We start from the raw sequence: 24,747 nt of genomic DNA on the forward strand, positions 1-24,747 counted from the left end.
GACTGAGAAAGGGGGATCATGAACCAAGCAAAAGCAAAGATCCTATGTGAAAAACAAACTAAAAAGTAAAATAACTGTAAGTGTAGCTGAAGTGATTGAACACTTGCTTTGCTCAGCAAACACAAGGCCCTAAGTCTGATCTCTAGAACAAGAAGAAAGCAGCTAAGTGTCAGAGACCCACACGGATAATCCTAGCTACTTAAGAGACTGAGGTTGGAAAGGCTTATTCAGTTCAAGGCCAGCTTGAAAAGTTCTCAAGGCTCCCTTCTCAACCCATAGGTACACAGTGACTCCACTTGTTATCTCAAGCTACATGGAATGGTTGAGATTAAAAGGACTATGTTTCTGGGCAAGATAGAAAAGTTTGGAAGACTCTATCGCCATATAAGGAAGCTGAATTCAGTGATTCTTGCCTGTAAACCCAGCAACAGAAGGAAGGCTAAAGTACACAGGCAGAAAAAAAAGACCCTGTGTCTGGAATATTTAACTCCATTTTTTGCATGGGGTTTCTCTTTTTCTTTTTCTTTTTTTTCTTTTTTTTTTTTTTTTTTTTTTTTTTTTTGTCGGTCGTGGGGCTTGAACTCTGGGCCTGGGCGTTGTCCCTCAGCTCTTCAGCTCAAGGCGAGCGCTCTACCACTTGAGCTACAGCGCCACTTCTTGGGTTTCTCTTTTTCTATTTCTCTCTACTTCAACATTCTCTACTTTAACACTGCTAATTAAAAAAAAAAAAAAATCACTGGGCACTGATGGCTCATGTCTGTAATCCTACCTACTCAGGAGACTGAGATCTGAGGATCTTGGTACAAAGCCAGCCTGGGCAGAAGCCCTTGTGAGACTCTTCTCTCCAACTAACCCAGAAAACCAGGAGTGGCACTGTGGCTCAAGTGGTAGAATACTAGCCTTGAGCTGAAGAGCTCAGGGATAGCGCCCAGGCCCAGAATTCAAGACCCAACACTGACCCAAAAAAAAAAAATCCTTGCTAGCTGAGCACTGGTGGCCCATGCCTGTAATCTTAGCTACTCAGGAGGCTGAAATCAGAGAACCAAGGTTCAAAGCCAACACAGACAGTAAAGTCCAGAAGTTTATCTCCAACTAACCACAAGAAAACCAGAAGTGAAACTGTCTTGAACTAAGAGCTCAGGGACAACACCCAGGCCCTAGTTCAAGCCCCATGACTGACAAAAAAAAAAAAAAAATCCTTGCTAAAACTTTTTTTTTAATCTTGTCTCAAAAATAACAAGTAAAAACAAAGCTAGACGCATGACTTCAATGGCAAACAAGCTCAAAGCCCTGAGTCCAAGATCAAGTACTGCCAAGAAAAAGGAAGGAAAAAAGAATGAGGTGTAGCTCCCTTCTACAAAGAAGCATGGTCCAGTTCTTTAACCTTGCTAAGTCAGTTTCCTTATGAGAATCAAAGTAAGGCTTCCTGAATGACACTGTTACATGCAAATAACAGCTGTCCTAAGGTTTGTGTTCTGGAGGCTCAGTTCTAATTGGGCTGTGGTGCTGAGGTGGTGCAATCATTAACTGGCAGAGACTCATGATTAAGTCACAGATACTCCACCCTCATAAATGGGTCAACACTGTCTAGAGGGTGAGTCAGATTTCCTGACTGAATCTTGAGAAATATTATCAGGCCACCTTACAAACTTCCACTCTTTCAAGAATCACTGAATATAATGAAGATACAATCAGCCACAGGTGGCTCACATCTATACTCAGAAAGCTAGGAGTAGCCTTGATTGAGGATCAAGGTTCAAAACCAGCAAAGACTCATCTTCAATTGACCAGCAAAAACTGAGAAATAGAAGCATGGCTCAGGTGGTAGACACCAGTCATGAGCAAGAAAAGCTAAGTGAGATTACAATGCCCCTGAATTCAATCTCCAGTACTGGCAAAAAAAAATTTTTAAAGATATAATGAAAACATTCAACATTTTACTTAGTCCCCCAAAAGCAAATTAGGAGCCTTAAAACAAATCAGGAGATAAACACAATTACAGGAAAATTTAGTTTCCAATTCCAGGAAACCAGTCACTGCTCACGTGCATTTGCATGTGTGCCAGGCACAGATCTAGATTGGATCTTACTAGTAAATAAAAACAAGAAGCTGCGGGCTGGTGGCTCATGCCTGTAATCCTAGCTACTCAGGAGGCTGCCATCTGAGGATCACAGTTCAAAGCCAGCCCAGGCAGGAAAGTCTGTGAAACTCATTATTTCCAACAAATCACCAGAAAACCAGAAGTGGCACTGTGACTCAAGTGGTAGAGTGCTCACCGTGAGCTGAAGAGCTCAGGGGCAGCACCCAAGCCCAGAGTTCAAAACTGACTGCCAAAAAAAAAAAAAATTTATCTGCCCAAATGCAGCTTGCCTCCTAGTAGAAGAAATTAGGCTGGATGGAGGGGAAGGGGAAGGGGAAGAATGTGTACCTTCATGCTATGTTAAGAAATGCTAAGTATGATGTCAGCAGCGGTAAATTTCTTAAGGCAGTCAGGTAAGTCTTGTTTGGAGTTTGGTATAATTGTCTAGAAAAAAAATGCTATGCTACTCTGAGTCCTTTTTAAAAATATATATATATTAGCTCAGAGAAATGGTTAGTGTCATAAAGACCAGACCTCATCAACTTGACTCAGAAAGTTATGATATAAATACAAAGATATATAAAGTGTTTTTGAAAAACTTCAACTCACTATAAAATTGAAGAGGTTCACTACTGTCCAGTTTTCTTCCCTTTGAAGGGAATATATTCATTTAGATGTCTCACACTCCAGACAAGTCTTCTACATTAGTCTTTCTTCAAATCATACTACTCTTGCTGCGCTGGGTCCATTCCAGAGAAACAGATCACAATTCCTTTAACAATTCCTTTAAATTATTACTGTGTCTATGTTGCAGGCTAAAAACAATACCAGGAGGGTCTGGAACATTCTATTGTTCACAGAGAACAAGGATATTTTCAATAATGTCAATTACAAGGAGGCTTTTAAGAGCGCCCACAAGCCAAATTCTGATCATTTGAGTTTCAAATAATCATACTGCGTAGCTAACAAATATATGGAATTTAAATTCATAGTGATACTGCAAAGATAAAAGGTAATGCAAAATACTTTCAGTGATACTTGGATTTGAACTCAGTGAAGCTTTCCAACAGCCAGGGATGTCACTAAGATAGTCAGGACTAAGAGTTTGAATTCTGTCATTTGTGCCTGAGATAATGTGTGAGATAGAATAGTAGTGTCCAGAACCTAGCATTAACTTGCTAGGACTACAGCTCCTGGTATTATAGTTCAGAATCTTTCAGTTCAAAATAATTATCTTTTCCTCTTTCTCATTCTCCAAATCTCATCTTTCTCCTTGCCTTAAAACAGAAACGTTAGGTTGCTGGTTCCATCTAAACATGCTTTAATTATGTGTATGAAAAAGAGGTCCCAAGGGTGAGGAAAGAGTTCTCTTCTTGAACCTCCATCAGCAGCTCACTAGGTCGTCTGACTTGTTGAAAATGCAAAGCCAATTACTGCTTTTTCTACACTGGCAAAACCATGTGCCAAGGCTCAAACAAACTTGTGAAAGTGGACCATGTAACCAGGGAAAACTGGCGCTATGTAAGTTCACTGGTATCCAATAGGAGCCTTGGGCTAAAAGAAAGGTAAGGATACTGGGCCCAGATTCCTCCAAAGTTAAGTGTAAAGAATTTATCTGAATACAGTCAAATTGTATAAGGTCTTCAAAGGAGAACTGAACCCAATACTCTCTAATGAAACAGAAAAGAGAAAGATCACTACCAAAGCCAGCATCACTCATCCCAAAACCAGATAGGGACTCATCAAAGAACTATAGATCTATCTCTTTGATGAACATTGATACAAATTTCTCAATAATATTCTGGCAAATCAAATTTAACACCATCAAAACAATCATACATTATAATCAAATGGGATTCATCCCAGGGATGCAAAGGTTGGTTCAAAATACATAAATCAATAAATGTAATACAAAACATCAACAAGAACTACATAATAATCTCAATAGATGCAGAAAAAGCTTTTGACAATATCCAACAGCCCTTTATGATAAAAGCCTGGAGATAAATGCCTAGCAATCAATCCATGGAACATTCCTCCATAAAGTTGTTTATGACATACTTGGTGAAAAAAAAGACATTTCCTCTAAAATTGGGAACAAGGCAAGATGTCTACTCTCTCCACTCCTTTTTCAATACTAGAAATTTCTAGCAAGAGCAATGATGCAGAAGAAAAATGAAAAGAGGATCCAAATAGGGAATAAGTAGTAAAATTATCCCTCTTTGCTGATGACATGATACTGTACTTAAAGGGCCCTATAGAATTCTGCCCCCAGCTACTAGAACTGACCCAAAACTTTGGCAAAGTAGCAGTGTATAAAATCAGTCTATATGGGCTGGGAATGTAGCTTAATGGTAGAGTGCTTGCCTAGCATGCATGAAGCCCTGGGTTCGATTCCCCAGTACAAAACAAACAGAAAAAGCTGTACGTGGCACTGTGGATCCAGTGATAGAAAGCTAGCCTTGAGCAAAAGCAGCTCAGGGATCTGAGTTCAAGCCCCAGAACTGAAAAAAAAAAATCTGCCCACAAAAATCAGCAGCTTTTCTGTATATCAACAATAAGAACACTGAAACTGAAATTAGGAGAACAATCCCATTTGTAATAGCCTCAAAGAGGGAAAAAAAAAAACCACCTAGAATTTACTTAACCAAAGTAGTAAAGGACCACCATTGTGAAAACTTTAAATATTTGAAAGAAGAAATTGAAGATTAATAGAAAAGACCTTCCATGTTCCTAGACTGAAAGAATTAGCATCATGAAAATGGCAATATTTTCCAAAGCAATTTGAATTTCAATGCAATACCTATCAAAACCTCAACAATATTCTCCATGGAGGTAAAGGAATCCAAAAACTCACAAGGAATAATAAAAGACCCCGATAGTAAAAACAATCCTCAACAGGCATTAAGTGTTAAGAGGAATAATACCAAACCTCAGATTCTATTATAAAGGTATAGTAATGAAAACAGCTTGGGCCTGAGGACCAATGGAACAGGAGATCCAGAAATGAACTCTAATGCCTATACCTATTTAGTATGCAATAAGGGAGCCAAAAACATAGGATGGAAGAAAGACAACCTCAACAAATAGTGTTGGCAAAATTGGATATCCACATGCAGAAAACTGAAATTAGATCCTTATTTATCATCTTGCACCAGAAACAATCCAAAATGGATCCGTACGACAAGAAAATATGAAATGAGGAAGTGGTGCTGTAGCTCAAGTGGTAGGGCGCTAGCCTTGAGCTGAAGAGCTGAGGGACAGCGGTAAGGCCCAGAGTTCAAGGCCCATGACCGACAAAAAAAAAAAAAAGAAAAAATATGAAATGATTACAGAAAAGGGTAGAAGAAACACTAGGTCTCTTAGGCACAGATGCAAACTTTCTAAGATCCAGAACTACAACAAATCAAAGGAAGACTAGATATATGGAACTGCATCAAACTTTAAAGTTTCTATATGGCAAAGAACAAAGTTACACACTTGACAAAGCAACTTATTTTACCCAGAGATAGGAAGGCACTAAAGTGAAGAGATGGAATATTATCTTAATAAGGGAAGTATTCTTGTTGTAATGTGGAAAGCTGGAAGGCACAGATTGTATTCCTAATTCCTCTATTACTGCCTTAGCAGCTAGACGTTACTCACTGTATGTGACAGGTACAGTTCTCTCTCAATCCTCGAAACAAGACTAAAGGTTCATAGAAAGGGTGGGAGTGTAGGTCAGAGGTAGAGACCCTCCCTATGATGCATGCCATCCTAGATTAGCTGCCTGGTAAATCCCCTCCCTGCCAAAAAGGAAGAAACAAAAAGGTTCAGGTACAATTGTCACTTGTCCACAGTAAGAACTGATAAATGCTGGAATGGTTAAGACAGATGTGCCAAATCATATAAAGTCTGGATTTCTTCCACTGACACACAACATACTCATCTGATTTAATACATTTTATTTTTTGTTCTTGTTTTTCCAGTCTTGTTAGGTAATCCAGACTGACTAGGAACCTGTGGCCATCTTCTGTATTCACTTCTCTGAAGCAACTTACCTGGCTGTAGTATATATACTAAGTTTCCACCATCAAGTTCCTCTTAACATTCATGTCTCATCACTTTCACCTCATACACTACACATACACACACACACACACACACGTACAGCAATACATCATTTCATAATCAAAGTCCTCTCTACTCTGTTTTGGACATATAGTGCACACAAATACCCAAACACCAGAAGCTAGAGAACATCCAGAAAGGTGATAAAATGAACAAAACTCTGCTCCAAAAAAAATTTAAAAACCAGACATACTGAGGTGATGGATGTAACATTACTTTTGTTGGTTTCACTATTAGGAATAAAATACATACATACATATACATATACACACACACACATATAAGAGAGACTGTCTTGGAAGGCAAATTGACAGCAAGACAAAAGCAAACATGGCTTCATGAGCAGAAATATACTAAAAACAAAGCATTCCATTCAGAGTATTTAAGAAATGTTTATATAAAAGCTATATGGCCACCTTGATGAAAAGTAATGAAAGGAATGCTCTCTCCCCCTGACAACTGGAACAAGGGCAAATTAAATGTAACTCCAGAATTCTTAAAACGTACCAGATTTCAAGTTCATGAGAATTGTTTCATGAAGTTATCAGATTGTTAAGATTTGCCTGAACCTGCCTTTCCAAAGGCAGGCACTTCAGTCCTTTTTATGGCTCAGACCAGGACATTTTGCTTTTACCTAGTATGTCCAGATTTCTTTGGCAGGGTATGCAACATGCCGTGAAGAGGGTAGAAGTAGATGGGTGAGACAGTTTTACCTGTTCTTTTACCAAAACCTTCCTAGAACCTGATACTGCACTACTTGTCCATGTATGGGCCTCACCTCCAAAGTGAACCTGAAAGCTCTTCTGTATCTGAAGCCTAAGAAGCAGTAAAACATGGGTTTTAAGACACCTGGGAACACTGTATTCCATTTATGCTCCCAGAATGCATGCATTCTTCTCCTTAGTGACTTCACAGACCTGGCCAAGCTGGTGACCTTTCTTCTCCAGTCTTGTTTCACAACACAGATATTTCATCTCCAGCCCCAGACTCTGTATCCCACACTAGTCACTACCAGCGACTTCCCTGCACTTTGGGGTGTGGCTTCCAACCTACTTCTAGTTACTAAAGACAATTCTGTTCTGCCACAGAGTGAACAGCTACCCTTCCTTTTTAGTAAATCCAAAGTATATTCTATCCCATGCTATGTTACCACCTTACTCTTTTTTTAAAAACCTTTTTAAATTTGTTTTACTTTTATCTTTGTTGTACAAAGGAGTTGCCATTCAGCAAAGTAGCATATTAATACAAATTTAAAACCATTTTAATACTAAAGTTTCCTTTTTCCAATTACTGTCGTTTCTAGATGAGTTTGGTAACTCAAGTTACCATCAAGCACTGCAAACCACCGCTGTGGTCTCAGTGTTTGCCACGCTGTGTTGAAACACTACTAGGTGATGGGGTAGGTCATGAGGGGCCTGCCATTATGGACTAATGCCCTTTAAAAAAAAACTTGACCTTGACAATTTACACCCTATTACCTTCCATCCTTTCTGCTATGTAGGGACACAGCATCCTCTGTCTAAGAGAATGTATTATAGGACTTCCGAGACTCCAGAGCTGTGGGAACTTCCTGTTCTTTATACATTACCCACTCTCAGGCATTTTGTTGAAGCAAAACAAGTGATTTAAGACAATCAGCTACTGAAAACTTTCCTGGCTTTAGTCCTAAGTGTGTAAAATGGGTTACATATTCAATGAAATCTGAAAAGTAAAAACTTAAAAAGCTTATGAGTCTTGAGGGCTCAATAAGTTAGAAGGGTTACAAACACATCCATAATAGCTGCATGACTCCATCCTAATGACAACAGCAACAACATAAAAAAAGGAATATACCTTCCAAAATAGATGTAATTTACCTCATTGTAAAATAACGTTTCATGGATCCAAAAGGGATGAATAGGCAGTGCAGAGGATCTTTTAGGGCTGTGAAAATACTGTCTAATGCCATTTACAAACATAGCACCTTAAATATTTACTTTGCAAAATCTTTGACTCTATATAAAATGTACCATAATGATTTTGACAATTCTTTAAATTACTAAAAAGTGGAAACTTTTTTTAATCAACTTAATTTAGTAATTTCAGATAGAAGCTAAGAAGTTTCTTACTGTTGCAGAAACAAATGATAAAATAATCAGGTTTCTAAAGAAAGCCTACATCAGCATTAAAAATGGAAAATATTCATATTTGAAAATTAAATATTTGCTAGCTAAAAGATCCAAGTAAGAAATAGGATAACTGTGAGTCTCTCCAGTTCATATTCTAACATTTTGGAACAAAGTGAGACTAGGTCACAAAACCTGGGGACATTTTCAAGTTCTATTCTTTTAGAAATATACTTGAAGCAATCATAAAATGATGTACGTCTTACATTTGCTTTGTCAGTTTAAGTAATAGGAAAAAAATACATAATTTTTCTGTGGTGATTATTTATTGTGGTGACAGTTTTATTTTCCTCTTCACATTTTCGGTGACTGTTTTCCACTGGTATCATCAACCAGGTCTCTCAGGCGAGATAAATGGTGCAAGGCCCTTCATTAAAAAGTACAAAAAACATTACAAACCAATATTTAAAAACCTGAACAGCCAATGCAGACAGAAATTAATGATTACACTATTATCCTCAAAGATAGAATAACATAAATTTCAACTTTCAGAACTGTTTCTTATAAAATTTGTAAATCTAAATAGTTGAAGATTAATTTATCTAATGTTCTATGAACATTTACTACAAACTTTTTTTTTTTTTTTTTTTTTTTTGCTTTTTGCCGACTGTAGAGCCTTAACTATGGGCCTGGGCGCTGTCCCTCAGCTCTTTCAGCCCAAGGCTAGCACTCTACCACTAGAGCCACAGCACCACTTGAGGCTTTTTCTGCTTTATGTGGTGCTGAGGAATCAAACCCAGGGCTTCACGCATTCAAGTCAAGCACTCTACCACTGAGCCACCTTCCCAGCCCTACAAATTTATTATTTTTGATACTCAATTTTTTTGTTTTTGTTGGTCGTGGGGCTTGAACTCTGGGCTTGGGCACTGTCCCTGTACTCAACAGCTCAAGGCGAGTGCTCTACCACTTGAGCCACAGCGTCACTTCTGGTTTTCTAGTGGTTTATTGGAGATAAGAGTCTCACAGACTTTCCTGCCCAGGCTGGCTTTGAACCATGATCCTCATATCTCACCCTCCTGAGCAGCTAAGATTACAGGAGTGAGCCACCAGCACCCGGCTGATACTCAATTTTAAGTTACTCTTCCAACTAGTCTAATAAGAATAATAGTATCCTCTGTCTCATACTTAACATTTTCTCATGTAATTCTCCTCAGACCTTTGCAAAATGATACCTTTTAGCAAGAGCTCACTACAAAATAATTATCAGTTAGACAATAAAACAGATTATTTTTAAACACTTAAACTCAAGATGTCTTAAATTTTTTTTGTCAGTCATGGGTCTTGAACTCTGGGTCTGGGCACTGTCCCTCAGCTCTTCAGCTCAAGGCAAGCGCTCTACCACTTGAGCCACAGCACCACTTCTGGTTTTTTGGTGGTTAATTGGGGATAAGAGTCTCATGGACCTTCCTGCCTGGGCTGGCTTTGAACTGCGATCTTCAGATCTCAGCCTCCTGAGTAGCTAGGATTACAGCCATGAGTCACTGGCACCTGACAAGATGTCTTAATTTCTAATAGCACATAAAGACTGGTCACCGTTCTTAAGAAAATTCATTTTTATTGAATGAAAACTGATGACTCATGCAGTAAGGCTGCAATATGGCTTTTGCTCTACATAGTAAAGTCAGGATTGCATGTCAGGTCTCAGTGTAGAAAATTCATTCTTCAAAGAAAGGACCTAATTTTCCAAGTTTCCTCTCAAAATACCTCTCACCTTATTTACACTCCCATCTTTCATGTCTTTTAAGTTAACATTTGCTTCTATTATGAATTCAAGCAAGGCCTAACCTTCAATAATAAAGATTCAGATTTTTTTTATCACATTTATAGTCATTGCCGCTATCTCAAAATATCTTACACTAATCACTACTTGAAAATTATAACAGCTATTAACAGCTACAGTATTATAAGTTATTAAACCTAATGTTATCTTTAAGTCTTCCCATTTATAATGTTGAAATCCAAAAGATATAACCGGCTATTGGAAAACTTTATGCCTAATTTCTCATTTACCAATCAGTGAGGTCTTTCTGGCAACCCAAACACTTATGTTTTCTAAGTTTGTTTCTTTCTAAGTAAATGTGGAAACAACATCTGGAAAGAAGTAACAAATCAATCCACAGTTCAGTGATACTGGGGACTGAAATAAAATTATTTTCACTTACCTGTACTTTAATTCTGTAGTCTTATTTAAAGGTATTACTAAAAAACTACATTGTATCATTCCCTATCATTCCCTAGATTTGAAAAATAAAGTAAAAGTCCAAATTTTTTTTTAAAAACAAACTTAAAAATCTTATTTTGAAAATGAAAGATAATTTTTTCTTTTTTCTTTTTTTTTGGGGGGGGGAGTCCGGTCATGGGGCCTGAACTCTGGGCCTGGGCGCTGTCCCTCAGCTCTTCAGCTGGAGGCTAGCACTCTACCACTTGAGCCACAGCACCACTTCTGGCTTTTTTTCTTTTTGCTTATATGGTACTGAGGAATCGAAGCCAGGGCCTCATGCATACAAGGCAAACACTCTACCACTGAGCCACTTTCCCAGCCCTGAGAAAGAATTTTTTCTATCTCTATTCTGGAACAGAAATAAACTGATCAGTGAGGGAAAGACTTGGAAATGTGGACTATTTTCTAGCTCTTAAGTTTGTTCTGCATAGGAAGGCCTGTAGTATTGGAAATTACTAAGTTTTTTTTTTATTATTGTGAAAATACTGTACAGAGGGGTTACAATTACATGGGCAAGATAATGAATACATTTCTTATCAAGCATTGTAGCCTTCTTCTTTGTTTCCCTTTCCCATCCCATGAAAATTACTAGGTTTTTTCATATTCATTCTAGAATGTATAAAAAATATTCTCCAAAGCTAACAGAAGTTATTTTAGATGACTGATGATTTTGTAATTGTCTAACACTGCTCATATTGAGTACATAATCATAAATATCATCACATATTATTGGTCAGTCTTTCACCACCTGCCTAGGTGGAATAATTGATTGTATATATGCATATATATTATATGTATATATATATATATGTATCTCATAAGATTCTAGGATAGCCTGTTATTCAAAAACTATGATTCTTCCATTTGCTTAAAGATGACAATTTTTACTTACAGAAGTTTTAGTAAATATGTTTTTATTAAACTCATAATACATATATGTGTAAGACAGGGCTAAGTATTACAAGAATATGAAGCTCACTGCAATTTTGGCACCTATTAAACCCTTCTGAAAAATTAACACTGTTTGATGTTACACAGTTTATGTTTATGTTTCAGTTCTAGAGTTCTCCTACAAAACAGATTTCCTATAATGGAAGAACATAAGAAAACTGACTACTGCCTAAAATAGTAAAAAGGGTACAAAATAGGAGCTCAGAGTTTTCTAAGGCTAATGAAAGATGTCTTAAAAATGGTTAGCTATCCAAATTGTTAAAAACAAAAAGTGTTAGTTGAATAATGACAAGAAACATAAATAGGCCTTTCACTTTAGGAAAGAGCATTAAAATATCCATACCACAATCTATATCTTTTTTTGGGCCAATCCTGGGGCTTGAAGTTAGGGCCTGGGCACTGTCCCTGAGCTTCTTTTGTTCAAGGATAGCACTCTACCACTTGAGCCACAGTTCCACTCCTGGCTTTTTCTGTTTATGCAGTATTGAGGAATCAAACTCAGAGCCTCATGCATGCTAGGCAAGCACTCTACCACTAAGCCACCTTCCCAGTCCCACAATCTGTATCTTTTGAAGAAGTTGATTAGTTTATTTTAAAATAAGAAAAAGCAGAGTATTTTACAATTTAGAAACAGGAAATTTTGGAACTAAACTAGTTTTAAATTTTCCAGTCTATCTACAGACGAAAGAATGAAAAATGCACTCATATGCTTTTCTAAGTCTAAATTTGCTTCCTAACAAATGCCTACTAATAATCCTTTGAAGTGTGAAATAAAGCCTTATTCAAGCTGATCCATGAAATCCAACAAAATCAACCAAAACAATCTAAGAAAACATGATCTGTCTAAAAGTAGAATTTGTTATGTAAGCAAGACTACTTTTATTGGATGTGGCAAGAAAAGAAGATATTAGTGCTAAAAATATTCTAGCAAATGGTAAAAGCACCTATAAATTAATTACTATCAGTTTTCATTATGATTGAGAAGTGTTCATTTTCACCAAGAAAAGATCTTCTCGCCACTAAAGAAGTTCAACAAGAAATGAAAACTAGAATTCCCAATACAATCCCAGGTATACCACTTGGGTACCCCAAAGAATCAAGAGTCAATTTACTACAGAGATACCTGTATATACATGTTAGTTGCTGTAACATTCACAACAGCCAAATTATGGAATCAAGTCTTGGTGCTCATCAATGAATGAATGGATAAAGAAAATGTGGAATACATACACAATGGAGTTTTACTCAGACATTTCAAAGAATGACATTATGGTGTCTTCTGGAAAATGGATGGAAATGGAGAACATCATGTTAAGTTAAATAAATTAGTCCCATAGTGAAACCACTGGTATGTACAATTTAATGTATATCAATTAAACTGCAACTAACATTGTAAATCAAATAGAACATTGTAAATAGAATAGAATAAAAATTTCCAAAGGTATGTACTTTAACTCAGGAAGCACATTTAGACCTGCAAGAGCAGCATATACATATGAGTATGCATGTATATATTGTTGGGGGTGCTGGTCCTTAGGTTTGAACCAAGGGCCCAGGCACTGTCCCTGAGATTTCATGCTTAAGGCTAATGCTCTACTACTTGAGCCCCAACTCCACTTCTGGCTTTTTTGGTGGCTAACTGGATTACAGGCTTGAGCCACCGGAGCCCAACACCAGTATCAATATTTTTAAGAATAGAAAGCTTCAGGTCATCTACTTTAAAAGTTTAAAGTACAATGAAGTCCTTACCAGCAACTAAGGTCCTGGTACCTAATAATCAATGAACAATTTACCACTATCATTAACAAGTGTTAGAAGCAGGTTTCCTAATTAGACTCAATGGTAAGATTTTCCAGCATTACCTCTTAGCTAGCTTTGAAATATTAGGCAAGTTTCTTATTACTCTATGCCTATCCCTTGGATCTGTACTATAATAATAGTAGCATCATGAGGATCATATGCTTTTTTTTTTCTTTTTTGCTTAAACTCAGGCCTTTCATTCTCGCTGGGCATGCTTTCTCACACTGGGCATGCTTTCTTACACTTCTAGCCAAAGTTCTTGCTGGTTAATTGGAGATGAAGTCTTACAGACTTTTCTGCACAAGCTGTCTTTGAACCTTGATCCTCCAGCCTTCTGAACAGCTAAGGAATACAGGCTTGAGACACTGGCACTGGCATGAATTTTACTTTCAGTAGCACTTAAAAACACTGACTACCCTTGGCAAATAGTCACTATTATCTGATCTCTCCTGGATATAAAACATTATATCCAAGCATTAAGGAAAGCTATACAAAAAGAGATACTATTTCTATCTGAACACTGTGAATCAAGTAGACAGAAAAATTCATCACAAAATTTTAACTATGATAATTAGCTATCTGGTGTAATTTTTAGTCGCAAGTTTATATGCCTCATGTTTCACTTTTTTCACATTTCTTTAGGAAACAAATAAGCAATTTTCACATAAAAGATAGGCTGTTTTTGGTTTTGAAAGTGCAAGATATTTTACTCAGCTTTCATCTCTCCCTAGGGTACATGGATGGATTCTTCCCGAGAGAGGAGATTACTACAGCACAAACAGCCTCATACTTAGTGCCAATAAAACTGCTGTACTAGAGTCTTTTAATCTGAGTATTTCTAAAGCTCAGAACACTATACAACCAGACCAATAAATAAGCAGCTTTTTCTATACCAATATCATAATCATTGGAAAGACTTGTATTTGCTACTATTTTAGGCAATATCACTAAAAATTAATCTTTTATAGCCAGAATCTATTTACTTCAGAGTTCCACGGGGATGTGTTAACGAGTTAGATTTATAGATGACAATCCAATTTATACTAGAGGAACTATATGAAAAGTCATTTTTAACAAGTTATTGTTATAGGATTGGCATACACCTATATTATCTCAAGTTGTACTATTACTCTGAAATGAAAACAGAATCTGAGTTATTTATGTTTTTAAACTTCTGCGGGTATGTCTTTATGCCCTTAGAATATTTTAAATAGGAATTTACACCAAGTTTTAGAGAAAGCAATGTTTTTTCTTCAAGATATTGTACTCTGAATTCTTTAAATCATATTTCCTTCATAGAGGAAAGGAAAGGTCTTTCTTCTTCATTTCTCTCTCCTTTATACCTACACCTACTACACTACAAAAAAAAACTTGCTATAATGTTCATTAAAAAAAAAGATGTGATTTAAGAAGCATCAATACACTAGGTATATATCTATATATATCTATTCTTCCTTCCCCCCCATACCCCTTCCCCCAGTACTGGGGCTTGAACTGAGGGCTGGGCAGTGTCCCTGAGCTTCTTTTGCTCAAGGATAGCACTCTACCACTTGAGCCACAGTGCTAGTTCTGGCTTCTTCTGTTTATGTAGTACTGAGGAATTGAACTTAGGGCTTCATGCCTGCTAAGGCAAGCCCTATATCACGAAGCTACATTGCCAGCTATATATTTATTCTTGAAACAATTATTGTACCCTGACATTTTCCAAAGGAACGGGTAAGATAAGACTTGAATACATATTAATAAAGAATACTTACTTTTGAAGAGACCTAGTAATAGGAATCATATTCTCCTTCAACTGTAATTTGGAGAAATCATTTTCTGAAACCTATTAAAAATGCCAAAAAATAAAAATAAAAAACATAATCAAAATTTTTAAAATATCATTAATATCTATTAAGTTAAAAAAAAAAAACACAGAAAACTAAAGAATTGAGTGTGAATTACTTTCTTTTAAAAAACCAGCATAGGAACACAATTCGATATTGTGTTACGTGGCACACATCAGAAATCTGTAAGAAATTCTAAAAATATATAGGAAGAAATCTGCTGTGGATTGAAAATGAAAGGTTTCCCACCTGCTCATGTGTTTACCGCGGTCCCTAACTGGTAAACAATTCTGGGAGGTTACAGAAAGTGTGAGAGGTGAGGCTTACCTAGAGTAACTAGGCTTAAGGCATTTCTTTTAAGGTTATATCTGGTCTCTGGTCCCTGGTCCAGTTCAACACAAAGTTAACAGCCTCTTCCTTCACATGTTCCTACCACCATGATGATGTTCTGCCTCACTAGGGTCCCTGATCAGTGGAACCAATGACTATGAACTGATATGTCTGAAACCAAGAACCAAAATAAATCCTTCCTCCTCTAAGTAGTTTACTGTCATGCAGTTTGTTATAGCAATGAGAAAAGTAACATATTAATTACATATCAATAAATCAAGTTTGAACTTACTTGTTTAATATCTTCTTTTTTTTCTGTAGTTTTCGTCTGATTGAAACTTTCTTGAACTGCTTGAAGATTAAATAACATTTGTTTTAAGGCTTCAACAGGACCATGATGTTTGCCACCAGAAAGGGTAGAACTCTACCGTTTAAACAAATGATAAAGTTAGCCAATCCAGTGAGAGAAAAAGGGCTTTAGTGTGTATTTCTGTCAATATAAAATTAGTATAAAAACCAAACAATTCACATTAATAAAGTATTTTTTAAAAATTAAATACAACCCATCACACTTCCCTATACCACTTCTCCAGATGAAGTTACTTAGAAATAATATGCAAGCTCAAATAAAATAAAATAACATTTAAAAAAAAAAAAGAAATAATATGCAAGTTTGGCATAATCTTCATAATTCTTGTTATTTTACAATCTATACTACATATTTATATTTACAACAAATTCACTTTTTTTTTATACATAAGTAAACTGGGAGTTAAACTCAAGCTTCACACTCGGTTTGCAAGCTGGCATTCTACCACTTGAGAAATATCTCCAGCCCTTATTTAATACATTTAAAAATCATAGCTTTTAATTAAAAGATCCTCAGAGAGCAGCAGGTAATCTAACATGTTCTTATCAAGTGTCTAAATAAAACTAAGTGAGAAAGACTAAAGTCTCAAATCATAATTTCCTGCCATACAGCAGAGGTATGGAATGTTTTCTTTGCTAAGGCTCATGTGGATATTATTTATAACAGAACCGACAAGCCATATAAAAATATCAATACAGGCAGATGGGCTATGGGCAGCTGATAAGAGCAAACAAGTTGCACATGTGTCTTTCCAGTCATCCCCCAAAATGATTTTGAGGGCTTTACAGGCCCCAGGATATACATTCCCCACTACTGAAAAGAATGCTGTCTTTTCACCCTTTCAGAGCTAGTTACTAAGACATGTCAATTATTACAGACCTTTTCTGTGTCCAAAGATGGCAAATGCACTTACCCAACAGATGGTCACAATCTTAAGATAATTTGTAAGACATATTTTAAAACCTCCTAACAGTCTATTATTGTTACATTTTCAAACAAGTTGCAGTGCCCTGCAGGTATCCAAAAAGTGGCAAAAAAGCCTCTTAAGGTATCTATAACGACATATTTCAGCAAGAACAATATTATACACTATTTATAATCCAATTATATAGAAGTGTTGACTCAGAAAAATTTTAAAGTTAAGCAGAATAGCTAATAAGATACTTTTTTTTTTTTTGGGGGGGGGGGTTCAGGTCATTGGGCCTGAACTCTGGGCCTGGGCACTGTCCCTCAGCTCTTCAGCTCAAGGCTAGTGCTCTACCACTTGAGCCACAGTGTCACTTCTGGCTTTTTTCTTTTTTGCTTATGTGGTGCTGAGGAATCGAACCCAGGGCCTCAGGCATGCAAGGCAAGCGCTCTACCACTGAGCCACCTTCCCAGCCCCTAATAAGATACCTTAAATAAGTATCTGAAAAGGATATAAGAAATTGTACAGGATGGTACAGCAATTCCTCAAAGTAAAATACAGAATTACTTTACATGACTCTGTCTTATATGTCCAAGAGAAGTAAAGGCAAGAAGTCACAGGTATTTGTACTTATATTCATATTTGTAGCAGCATTACTCACAATAGCCAAAAGAAAGAGCAACCCAAGTGTCAATATGTAAATGGATGAATAAAATGGAGTATAAGCACAGAATACTATTCTAAGAAAGGAAGGAAATCTTAAGTATATGCTATAACACAGATGAGCACCAGCAAAAATCAAGCAAAATGAATTAAGCTAATCACAAGACAAACACTTGGATGATATCTGGGGAGAGGAACTGTCTTTTGAGTTTCTACTTTGCTTTAATTTTTGACACAAGGTCTTGCTATCTATCCCAAGCTAGCCGGGAATTCATTCTGCCTCTGCTTCAATACAGGTGACACAATATCTGCTTTGTAATACTTCTTATATGTGGTCCTAGCATAGCAAATTCATAGTAATGAAAGTAGAAAGTATACACACACATTTTACTTGGAGACTTTCTGTAAACTGCATATATACTTTGAGCACCCAAATTATAATTTTCATCTTTTCAAACTACTATATTGAAACACAAGCCCCAATAATCAACTGCCCTACTAGAAAATATAGTTTCCTGAATAATTGCCTGGTTTGTTTTCCCAAAAGAAAAAAAAAATGTAATTGTGGTATGTGCCCAACAGACTAAGATGGTTTTATGTTAGGAAAGAGACTGGATCAGGAAAAAGAGACTGGGTCTGTTTTTGTTTTAAAATACCTAACTTGGGGCTGGGAAGTTGGCTCAGTGGTAGAGTGCTTGCCTTGCATGCATGAGGCCCTGGGTTCAATTCCTTAGCACCACATAAGCAGAAAAAAGCCAGAAGTGGTGCTGTGGCTCAAGTGGTAGGGTACTAGCCTTGAGCTGAAGACCTGAGGGACAGCAACCAGGCCCTCTGTTCAGCCCCTACGACCAACCAAAAAAAAAACCTAACTTAAAAATTAGTAGCAGAAAGTAAAATTAAAATTTAACTTCACCCACCTGATTATCATTATTTAGAAAGTCTTCAAGAAAATCTTTAGCACTCTTTGCCTTTGAAGTTTCTTGAGGACTATCATCAGAATTAACAGGAACAGGAGATTTGCTAAACAGGATTTAAAGAATACAAAACAAGTAGGTTTTCAAAAATAAGTAGGGCAATACAAATGTAAGGATTCCCATTTAAATACAAGTGATTCATTTTAATGTTTATGGTAATTCTGCCATCTTCTCCCTAAACTGACATCAGGAGCCAACCTATCCTTATCCCTTTACTTTTCCTTTCAATGGCTAAGAAAATACTACATAGAGGGCTGGGAAGGTGGCTCAGTGGTAGAGTGCTTGCCTTACATGCATGAGGCCCTGGGTTCGATTCCCAAGCACCACATAAGCAAAAAGTCGGAAGTGGCGCTATGGCTCAAGTGGTAGAGTGCTAGCTTTGAGCTGAAAAGCTGAGGGTCAGTGCCCAGGCCCAGAGTTCAGGCCCCATGACCGGACCCAAAAAAAAAAGAAAAGAAAATACTACATAGAAAGGACTATTAACTTAGGTACAGAAGAAACTATCTATATCTGCCTTCTCCTTTGAAAAGGTAAAAATCTAGGGGCTCTAGAAACAGAAAGAGTGAAAAGCATGTCTGTGATAGAAAGTCCTGAAGATTCCCTGGGTTTGGGGTAAACCTCACACATTTTACCTCACACAAAATAACTGTCTAAGAAGTAGGAGTTTCCAGACTGACAACCAGCTCAGAAAGTTATATATAAGCTATGGATTCTGAGTCTTTAACTTCCATTTCCTGTACAGAGAGCAGGAAATGTTTCTACTTATCCCTACTTTCACTGTTATACTGAAATAAACCCTTGCCAATAAAGACAAGACCCAGGCACCAAAGGGCCTATAGCTACTCAGGAGGCTGATTTTGGTTCAAAGCCAGCCTGGGCAGGAATTCTATGATTCTTATCTCCAATTTATCATAGGTTAAGCACACAAACAAAAACAATCTTAGGAACTATAACAATCTATACAATTAAACTCTATTTTTAATGGACCATCATGTAAAAAAAAAAAGTAAAATGTAAATGAAAATAGGTAACACTAATACGATGGGATGAAGAGGATTATGTTTTAAATAAAAATAAGAATTTCAAAACTCATCTGCAAAGTAATTGAGTGAAGATACGTAACAGTAGTGAAGCAATTAACATATAACAAGGCTAAATTTTCTATAATGTACCTGTATATGAAACATTACACCACCTTGTGGTATCAAACAAAAATTACAATTTAAACCTAGCAACACAAAGCTACAAGATATAAAAGTACAATGTTAATACAATTGCTAATGATCACTACGTTATTTTTAAATAAGTGATATTCACATGACATTTTTTTCATTTGTTAAACTAAACACTGTCACTTGCTTACAAAGTAATAGGAACATTGTCCCAGGATCTTTCTGCTTCAAGTTTATCCAATGAACAAGGACTGTTGTCCTTTTTCATAGGCGTGGGTGACTCTTCAGAACACTGCTCTAGATTTCTCTTGGCCTTCAGGATAAGCAATTCAATTTTGTCACCTAATTTTAAAAAAATAAGGAAAAAAAGAGAAAGCAAAACAAATCTCATAAAGTCAACAAGAATATAACTTAGGATATGCATATATTAGCTAGGTCACACAAAATGGTTCAATCTATTCCAGCTAGTTGGGAGACATCCAGGGGTTTGAGGAGGCCAGCCCAAGCATCTCAACCAATGTCTGGACTCAGTGGTGTGAGTCTGTTATCCCAGCTAAAGGGAAAACACAAGGGTTGGGTGTAGTAGCATGCACCCACAAATTCAGGGAAGCTTATTGTTAAGTATGAGGATCACAGTCCAGGCCAGTCTGGAAAAAAAGTGAAACTGTACCCCCAAAATAAACAAGGTAAACACCTGTAATCCTACCTACTCAGGAAGCTGCTGAGACCTACAGGATTCCTGTTCAAAGCCAGCCCTGACAGAGAAGTCTGTAGCCTCCATTTCAATATAACCAGCAAAAAGCCAGACTGTAAGTGTGGCTCAAGTGGTACTGCAGTAATTTGCAAAAAAAGCTGAGTTCAGGGCTCAATACTGGCAAATAAAACAAAGGAAAGAGAAGCACCAACACAAAATAGGGGCTGGTCGTATGGCTCAGAACTGCTACTAACCAAGAGGCCTTAAATTCAATCTCTACTACTGCCAAAACAAAAAAGCCTTTCTATAACAACTAACATTTTAAACTATCCTAAATATCGCAAATATGAACTACTATATGAAAGAACTTAGGTATCCTAAAAAGTTAATTATTGGCATAAAAATTCCACAAAACTTTTAATTATGAAGTCAAATGCGCAACAATTCCTTTGGTTTAAAAGAAACGAAAACAAAGTATTACCACTGAATGGCTTTTCGGATTGTTCTGGGAGAAGTGGATTCTCACACTGAGCCTGGTTGGGTTCAGAATCACATTTGTATTTGTTATGCAATCCTTTAGCATCACTCACAGAATTTGAAAAGTTTGAGGGCTCAAAAGAATATTCACAACAATCCATTTTAAGCCGAGAAGTTCTTTGTGCTTGGTAGCTATGTCTGGGGGAACACTGATCTTCTTTCAATGTTCTATAAACTTCTTGACTATCTGCATCAGGTAGCAAGTCTTGATTGTGGAGCCAGACTGGATATTTGGAATCAGGTATGCTAGTTATCCCAGAAACATTAAGGTCAGATTTCTGGCTAGTGAGCCATCTCGGATAATTCTTTTCAGGATTGTGCTCTGAACTGTCCTTGAAAGATGATTCTTTGGGAAAAGATGGCTCTGAAATTAAAATTTTATTAGTCCTATTCAAAAATTTGGGATTTTTTGGCCTACCACATTGCTTTCCATTCACATTTGTGTTTACAACAGAACTGTCTAAGTTATTCTTGCCCGTGGGAGTGGAGAATTCTTGAAAATTTGGATTCCTTTCCAATGAACCTGGTCTTCCCATGTATTTTTTGCTTTTCTTGCTTGGTCGATGACCTGGTCTAACGTAAGTGAGAGAAAAAGATCCATCTGCTGGAAGTCTTAACAGGTCATCAGTTGTAAGGCTAACAGAGTCTACATCATTAATAGTCTCTCTTCTATAAGATAATGAATTTGAGTGCTGTTTGCGATCAGGATTTTGAAAAGCTGAAAAACAAAACACACTTCTAATTATCTTCTTTTATTACATGTAATATATTCAACAATGATAATCATTTAAGAATACTTCTTGCAGCTTTCCCCCATTCTCATTCAAGTTTTGATGGAACTATGAAATATGCATATTGGAAAATAAAATGTACTTCCTCTCTTACATATCTTCAATGTTTAACTGCTATTGTCTCTAGTCACATGAATTTTCTTATGTTCTAACTTCATTTTTTTCAACTTTTTCCATGTAGACATGCCTGATACATGAATACAATCATGTTAATAACTGTCATTGCATACTGGTTTTAACAGAAAAATGTACTTTTAGGAAGAAAATAATTTGTTTCCTCTCACCTCACCCTGGATATGCCTACACAGAACACTGTTTTAATTCTTCTTGTAGAATATATTGTCCACGTTTTTGTAAGAGCTGAATGTAACCTTTTCTTTTCTAGGTCCAGTCTATCATTGCTTAACAGACCATTAATCAATTTATCTACACCTTCCAGGCTCTTTGGAAGCCTGATAAAGGACAAAACTCAATATGTTCTAATTATTGCCCCATAGAATACAGACAAGAAGACTAATATTAGCCCTATCCCATCAATTAAAAGTTAGCAAATATAAACTCAGAAAAATTTGAATTTGCTTGAAGTCACTAAGCTAGTTAATATGAATCATCATACAAACACTCATTCTATCATGCTACAGTAAAATAAGGATGTAAGATTGGCAATCTAATATTACCTTCTCTAGCTAATGCTCAAAAATCAAGAGGATCTTAGGTAGAAAATCCTGGGAAAGGTTTAACTTATAAGGACATGGCATTCTCAAATGCTTCAAATAACTGCCCATAAGAAACAAAAATTAAAGTATACCTTTGTTTGTTTTATAACTATAGTTTGAGAATCCTGACATATTAGCAGAACGTTCAATGCTAATTTTTCCAGTGCTTGCATCAGGATTTAGTTGGCTCAGATCAAAATCATCTATATAAGCCTGTAGAGCCTGAGAAGCAGAACTGTATAGTTTATTCTTATAGTGAAAAGAGCCATCAGAGTTGGAGGAATTACTGCTACCCAGACCACAGCTTGACAGGAGAGATGATACTGAAGATTCCTGAGAATAAATTCTGTGTTTCGTGTTTGATTTTGCCATCGCTGTTTCAAAATGAGTGGTTTTTACTCATTTTTCTTAAAAATAACTGTAATATAAAAATAATAGGTTAGAGTTGCCAGTTAATAGGAGTAATGATTGTTTAGAGAAAAAAATTAACATGTAAGATTTAAAAATTTTTTATTTAGCAACAAAGTCAGTTATTTAAGTACTTAAAGTTTACTGTCATCTTTATTACAAATTATTTCATCAATATTAGAGAAATCACTTACTAAGCATCTACTATATGCTTGGATGTATGGAAACAACTTACTTTCAAAATAGAAACGGAAATATCAAGGAAAGAACACTCACTATTTTTAAAGTCAAAAAACTTCTGGTAGACTGTCTCTTATGGACATATTCTATGACATCACAATACCCTACATTCTTCTACACATATTTTTGAAATCATAAGCTTAATCCTAGAGTTAGACAATTAATGTTTCTAAAACCATCAAATAAGGCATCAGAAACAAGAACAATGGACATTCTCTTCTTTCAGTACTATAATGGCTAATATCAAACTTTAGCCAACCATTTCCCCTCAGAAAAGACTGAATGCAAAATAACCTATGATAAAACAGCACAAAACTCAACAGCTACTGTAGGGTCTTTTTCTGCTAATAATCACTTCCTGATCTTCAATTTTGGTACCCACATCACCATTTTCAATTCTTCTATTAAACAGATTTAGTTCACCTCTCTTTTAAGGGAACCAATCTGGAAATTGAGTTAATGGGCTCGAGCTCATCTTCCTGTTTTTCATTATTCAAATTGAGAGAACTCCTGTCTAAATTGCTATAGTTTTAATGGGATCTATATTCAAAGTAAGAAATAACAAAAAGGTGAGGCACTGATTACACAACATTCATTGAAAATTCAAGGATTTTCTATACTACAAAAGGATTAACACTTAGGGCTTAACAGGTGTCATGATGCTGGGCAATAATTTTAGAAATATTTAAGTTATTGACAACTCTGTAATGAAATCCTAGACCTGTCAAATTGTACTTTTTGTGTCACATCAAGCCTTTCTCAATTAGGCATTAGGCAGTGGCTAATGGAAACAACGGGACACAAAAATGGCTACCTACATATCCTTGAATGTTGTGATACTAGTGTCTCCCTTAAGAACTGCTATATTAAGTCAGATTTGCTCCCTCTTTCTCCCTCCTACCAAAGAAGCTTAAAGTCACTCAAATAAATATGCTTGGATAAGCTTAATAGGAGCCAAACACAGGTTACAAATTGTATTTTGTAAAACGAACACAAAGTCTTAAAAGGGAAGGCTACCAGATATTTCTTAAGTGGATGATAATAATATTTGCTAGTTATTTTCACGTACTAACTGACCCTCCCCCCTAAAAAAAAAATCTAGAATTGTGGCTGATACCCACAATCTTAGCTACTCAGGAGGCTAAGATCTGGGGATGACTATGGGAAAGAAATGTCTGAGGCACGCTCATCTCCAACCAACTAGCAAAACGTTGGAAGTGAAGCTGTTGGCTCCAGGGGTAGAATGGAAAAAGGCTGAGGGGAAAACGCTAAGGGGCAGTTCACGCCCCAGTAGTGGCAGACACAAATTCCAAAATTGGATTTTTATCATGAAGTCGTCAAAATGTTTGCAAAAGTAGAATTGTTTGTATATTAAGACAAAAAACAAAAAACAAAAAATCCCTTCTCACCCATCATCCTGCTCGAATAATCACCCACATAATCTGTACCCAAAGCCCACTGCCCATCCCCCCCCCCCCCACACAACACACACACACACACTCGGTGGTGGTTACGGGACGATTTCGAATCCCCGGCCCAGGTCCAGCCCAGGCCAAGAATGTTACCATTCCCGCCACAAACGCTCGGGCCCGAGCCTCCTAACGCCGATCCACCCCGCCGACCGGACCGCTCCCCGGCGAGGCCAGGACATCTCCGCTACCTGGATGGAAAAACCACAACCGTGATCCGCCGGAAGGGCGCCCGGGAGCCGCGGGGGAAGTCGGCGTGGGCCGATCCGTGCAGGAGCCGAGGATGGACGAGGAGAGCCAAGCCCGCCCCGTCGGGTCCC

General features: G+C 36.9%; 1 protein-coding gene across 12 annotated transcripts in view; it reads right to left on the reverse strand.

Annotated features, from left to right (window-relative positions):
* CUNH18orf54 (chromosome unknown C18orf54 homolog) overlaps window positions 1–24,747 on the reverse strand; it is a 50,651-nt gene that overhangs the window by 22,467 nt on the left and 3,437 nt on the right. For 3 of the 12 annotated variants that reach the window (XM_070029104.1, XM_070029106.1, XM_070029102.1), the window contains exons 2-7: window positions 22,403–22,728; window positions 20,748–21,521; window positions 19,764–19,914; window positions 18,344–18,446; window positions 15,779–15,910; window positions 15,085–15,155 (exon numbers count right to left, since the gene is read on the reverse strand). In XM_070029104.1, the coding sequence (XP_069885205.1) occupies window positions 15,085–15,155; window positions 15,779–15,910; window positions 18,344–18,446; window positions 19,764–19,914; window positions 20,748–21,521; window positions 22,403–22,682 (1,511 nt within the window). In that variant the 5' untranslated portion in view covers window positions 22,683–22,728. Of the gene's footprint in view, window positions 1–8,561; window positions 8,723–12,757; window positions 12,807–15,084; window positions 15,156–15,778; window positions 15,911–18,343; window positions 18,447–19,763; window positions 19,915–20,747; window positions 21,522–22,402; window positions 22,729–24,458; window positions 24,726–24,747 lie in introns of those variants that run through there. The other 9 variants (XM_070029100.1, XM_070029099.1, XM_070029108.1 and 6 more) reach the window with 8 other exon arrangements.

Source organism: Dipodomys merriami, unplaced genomic scaffold, assembly GCF_024711535.1.
Source record: "Dipodomys merriami isolate MVZ:Mamm:240054 unplaced genomic scaffold, mDipMer1.0.p SCAF_2, whole genome shotgun sequence".
Classification (NCBI taxonomy): Eukaryota; Metazoa; Chordata; class Mammalia; order Rodentia; family Heteromyidae; genus Dipodomys; species Dipodomys merriami.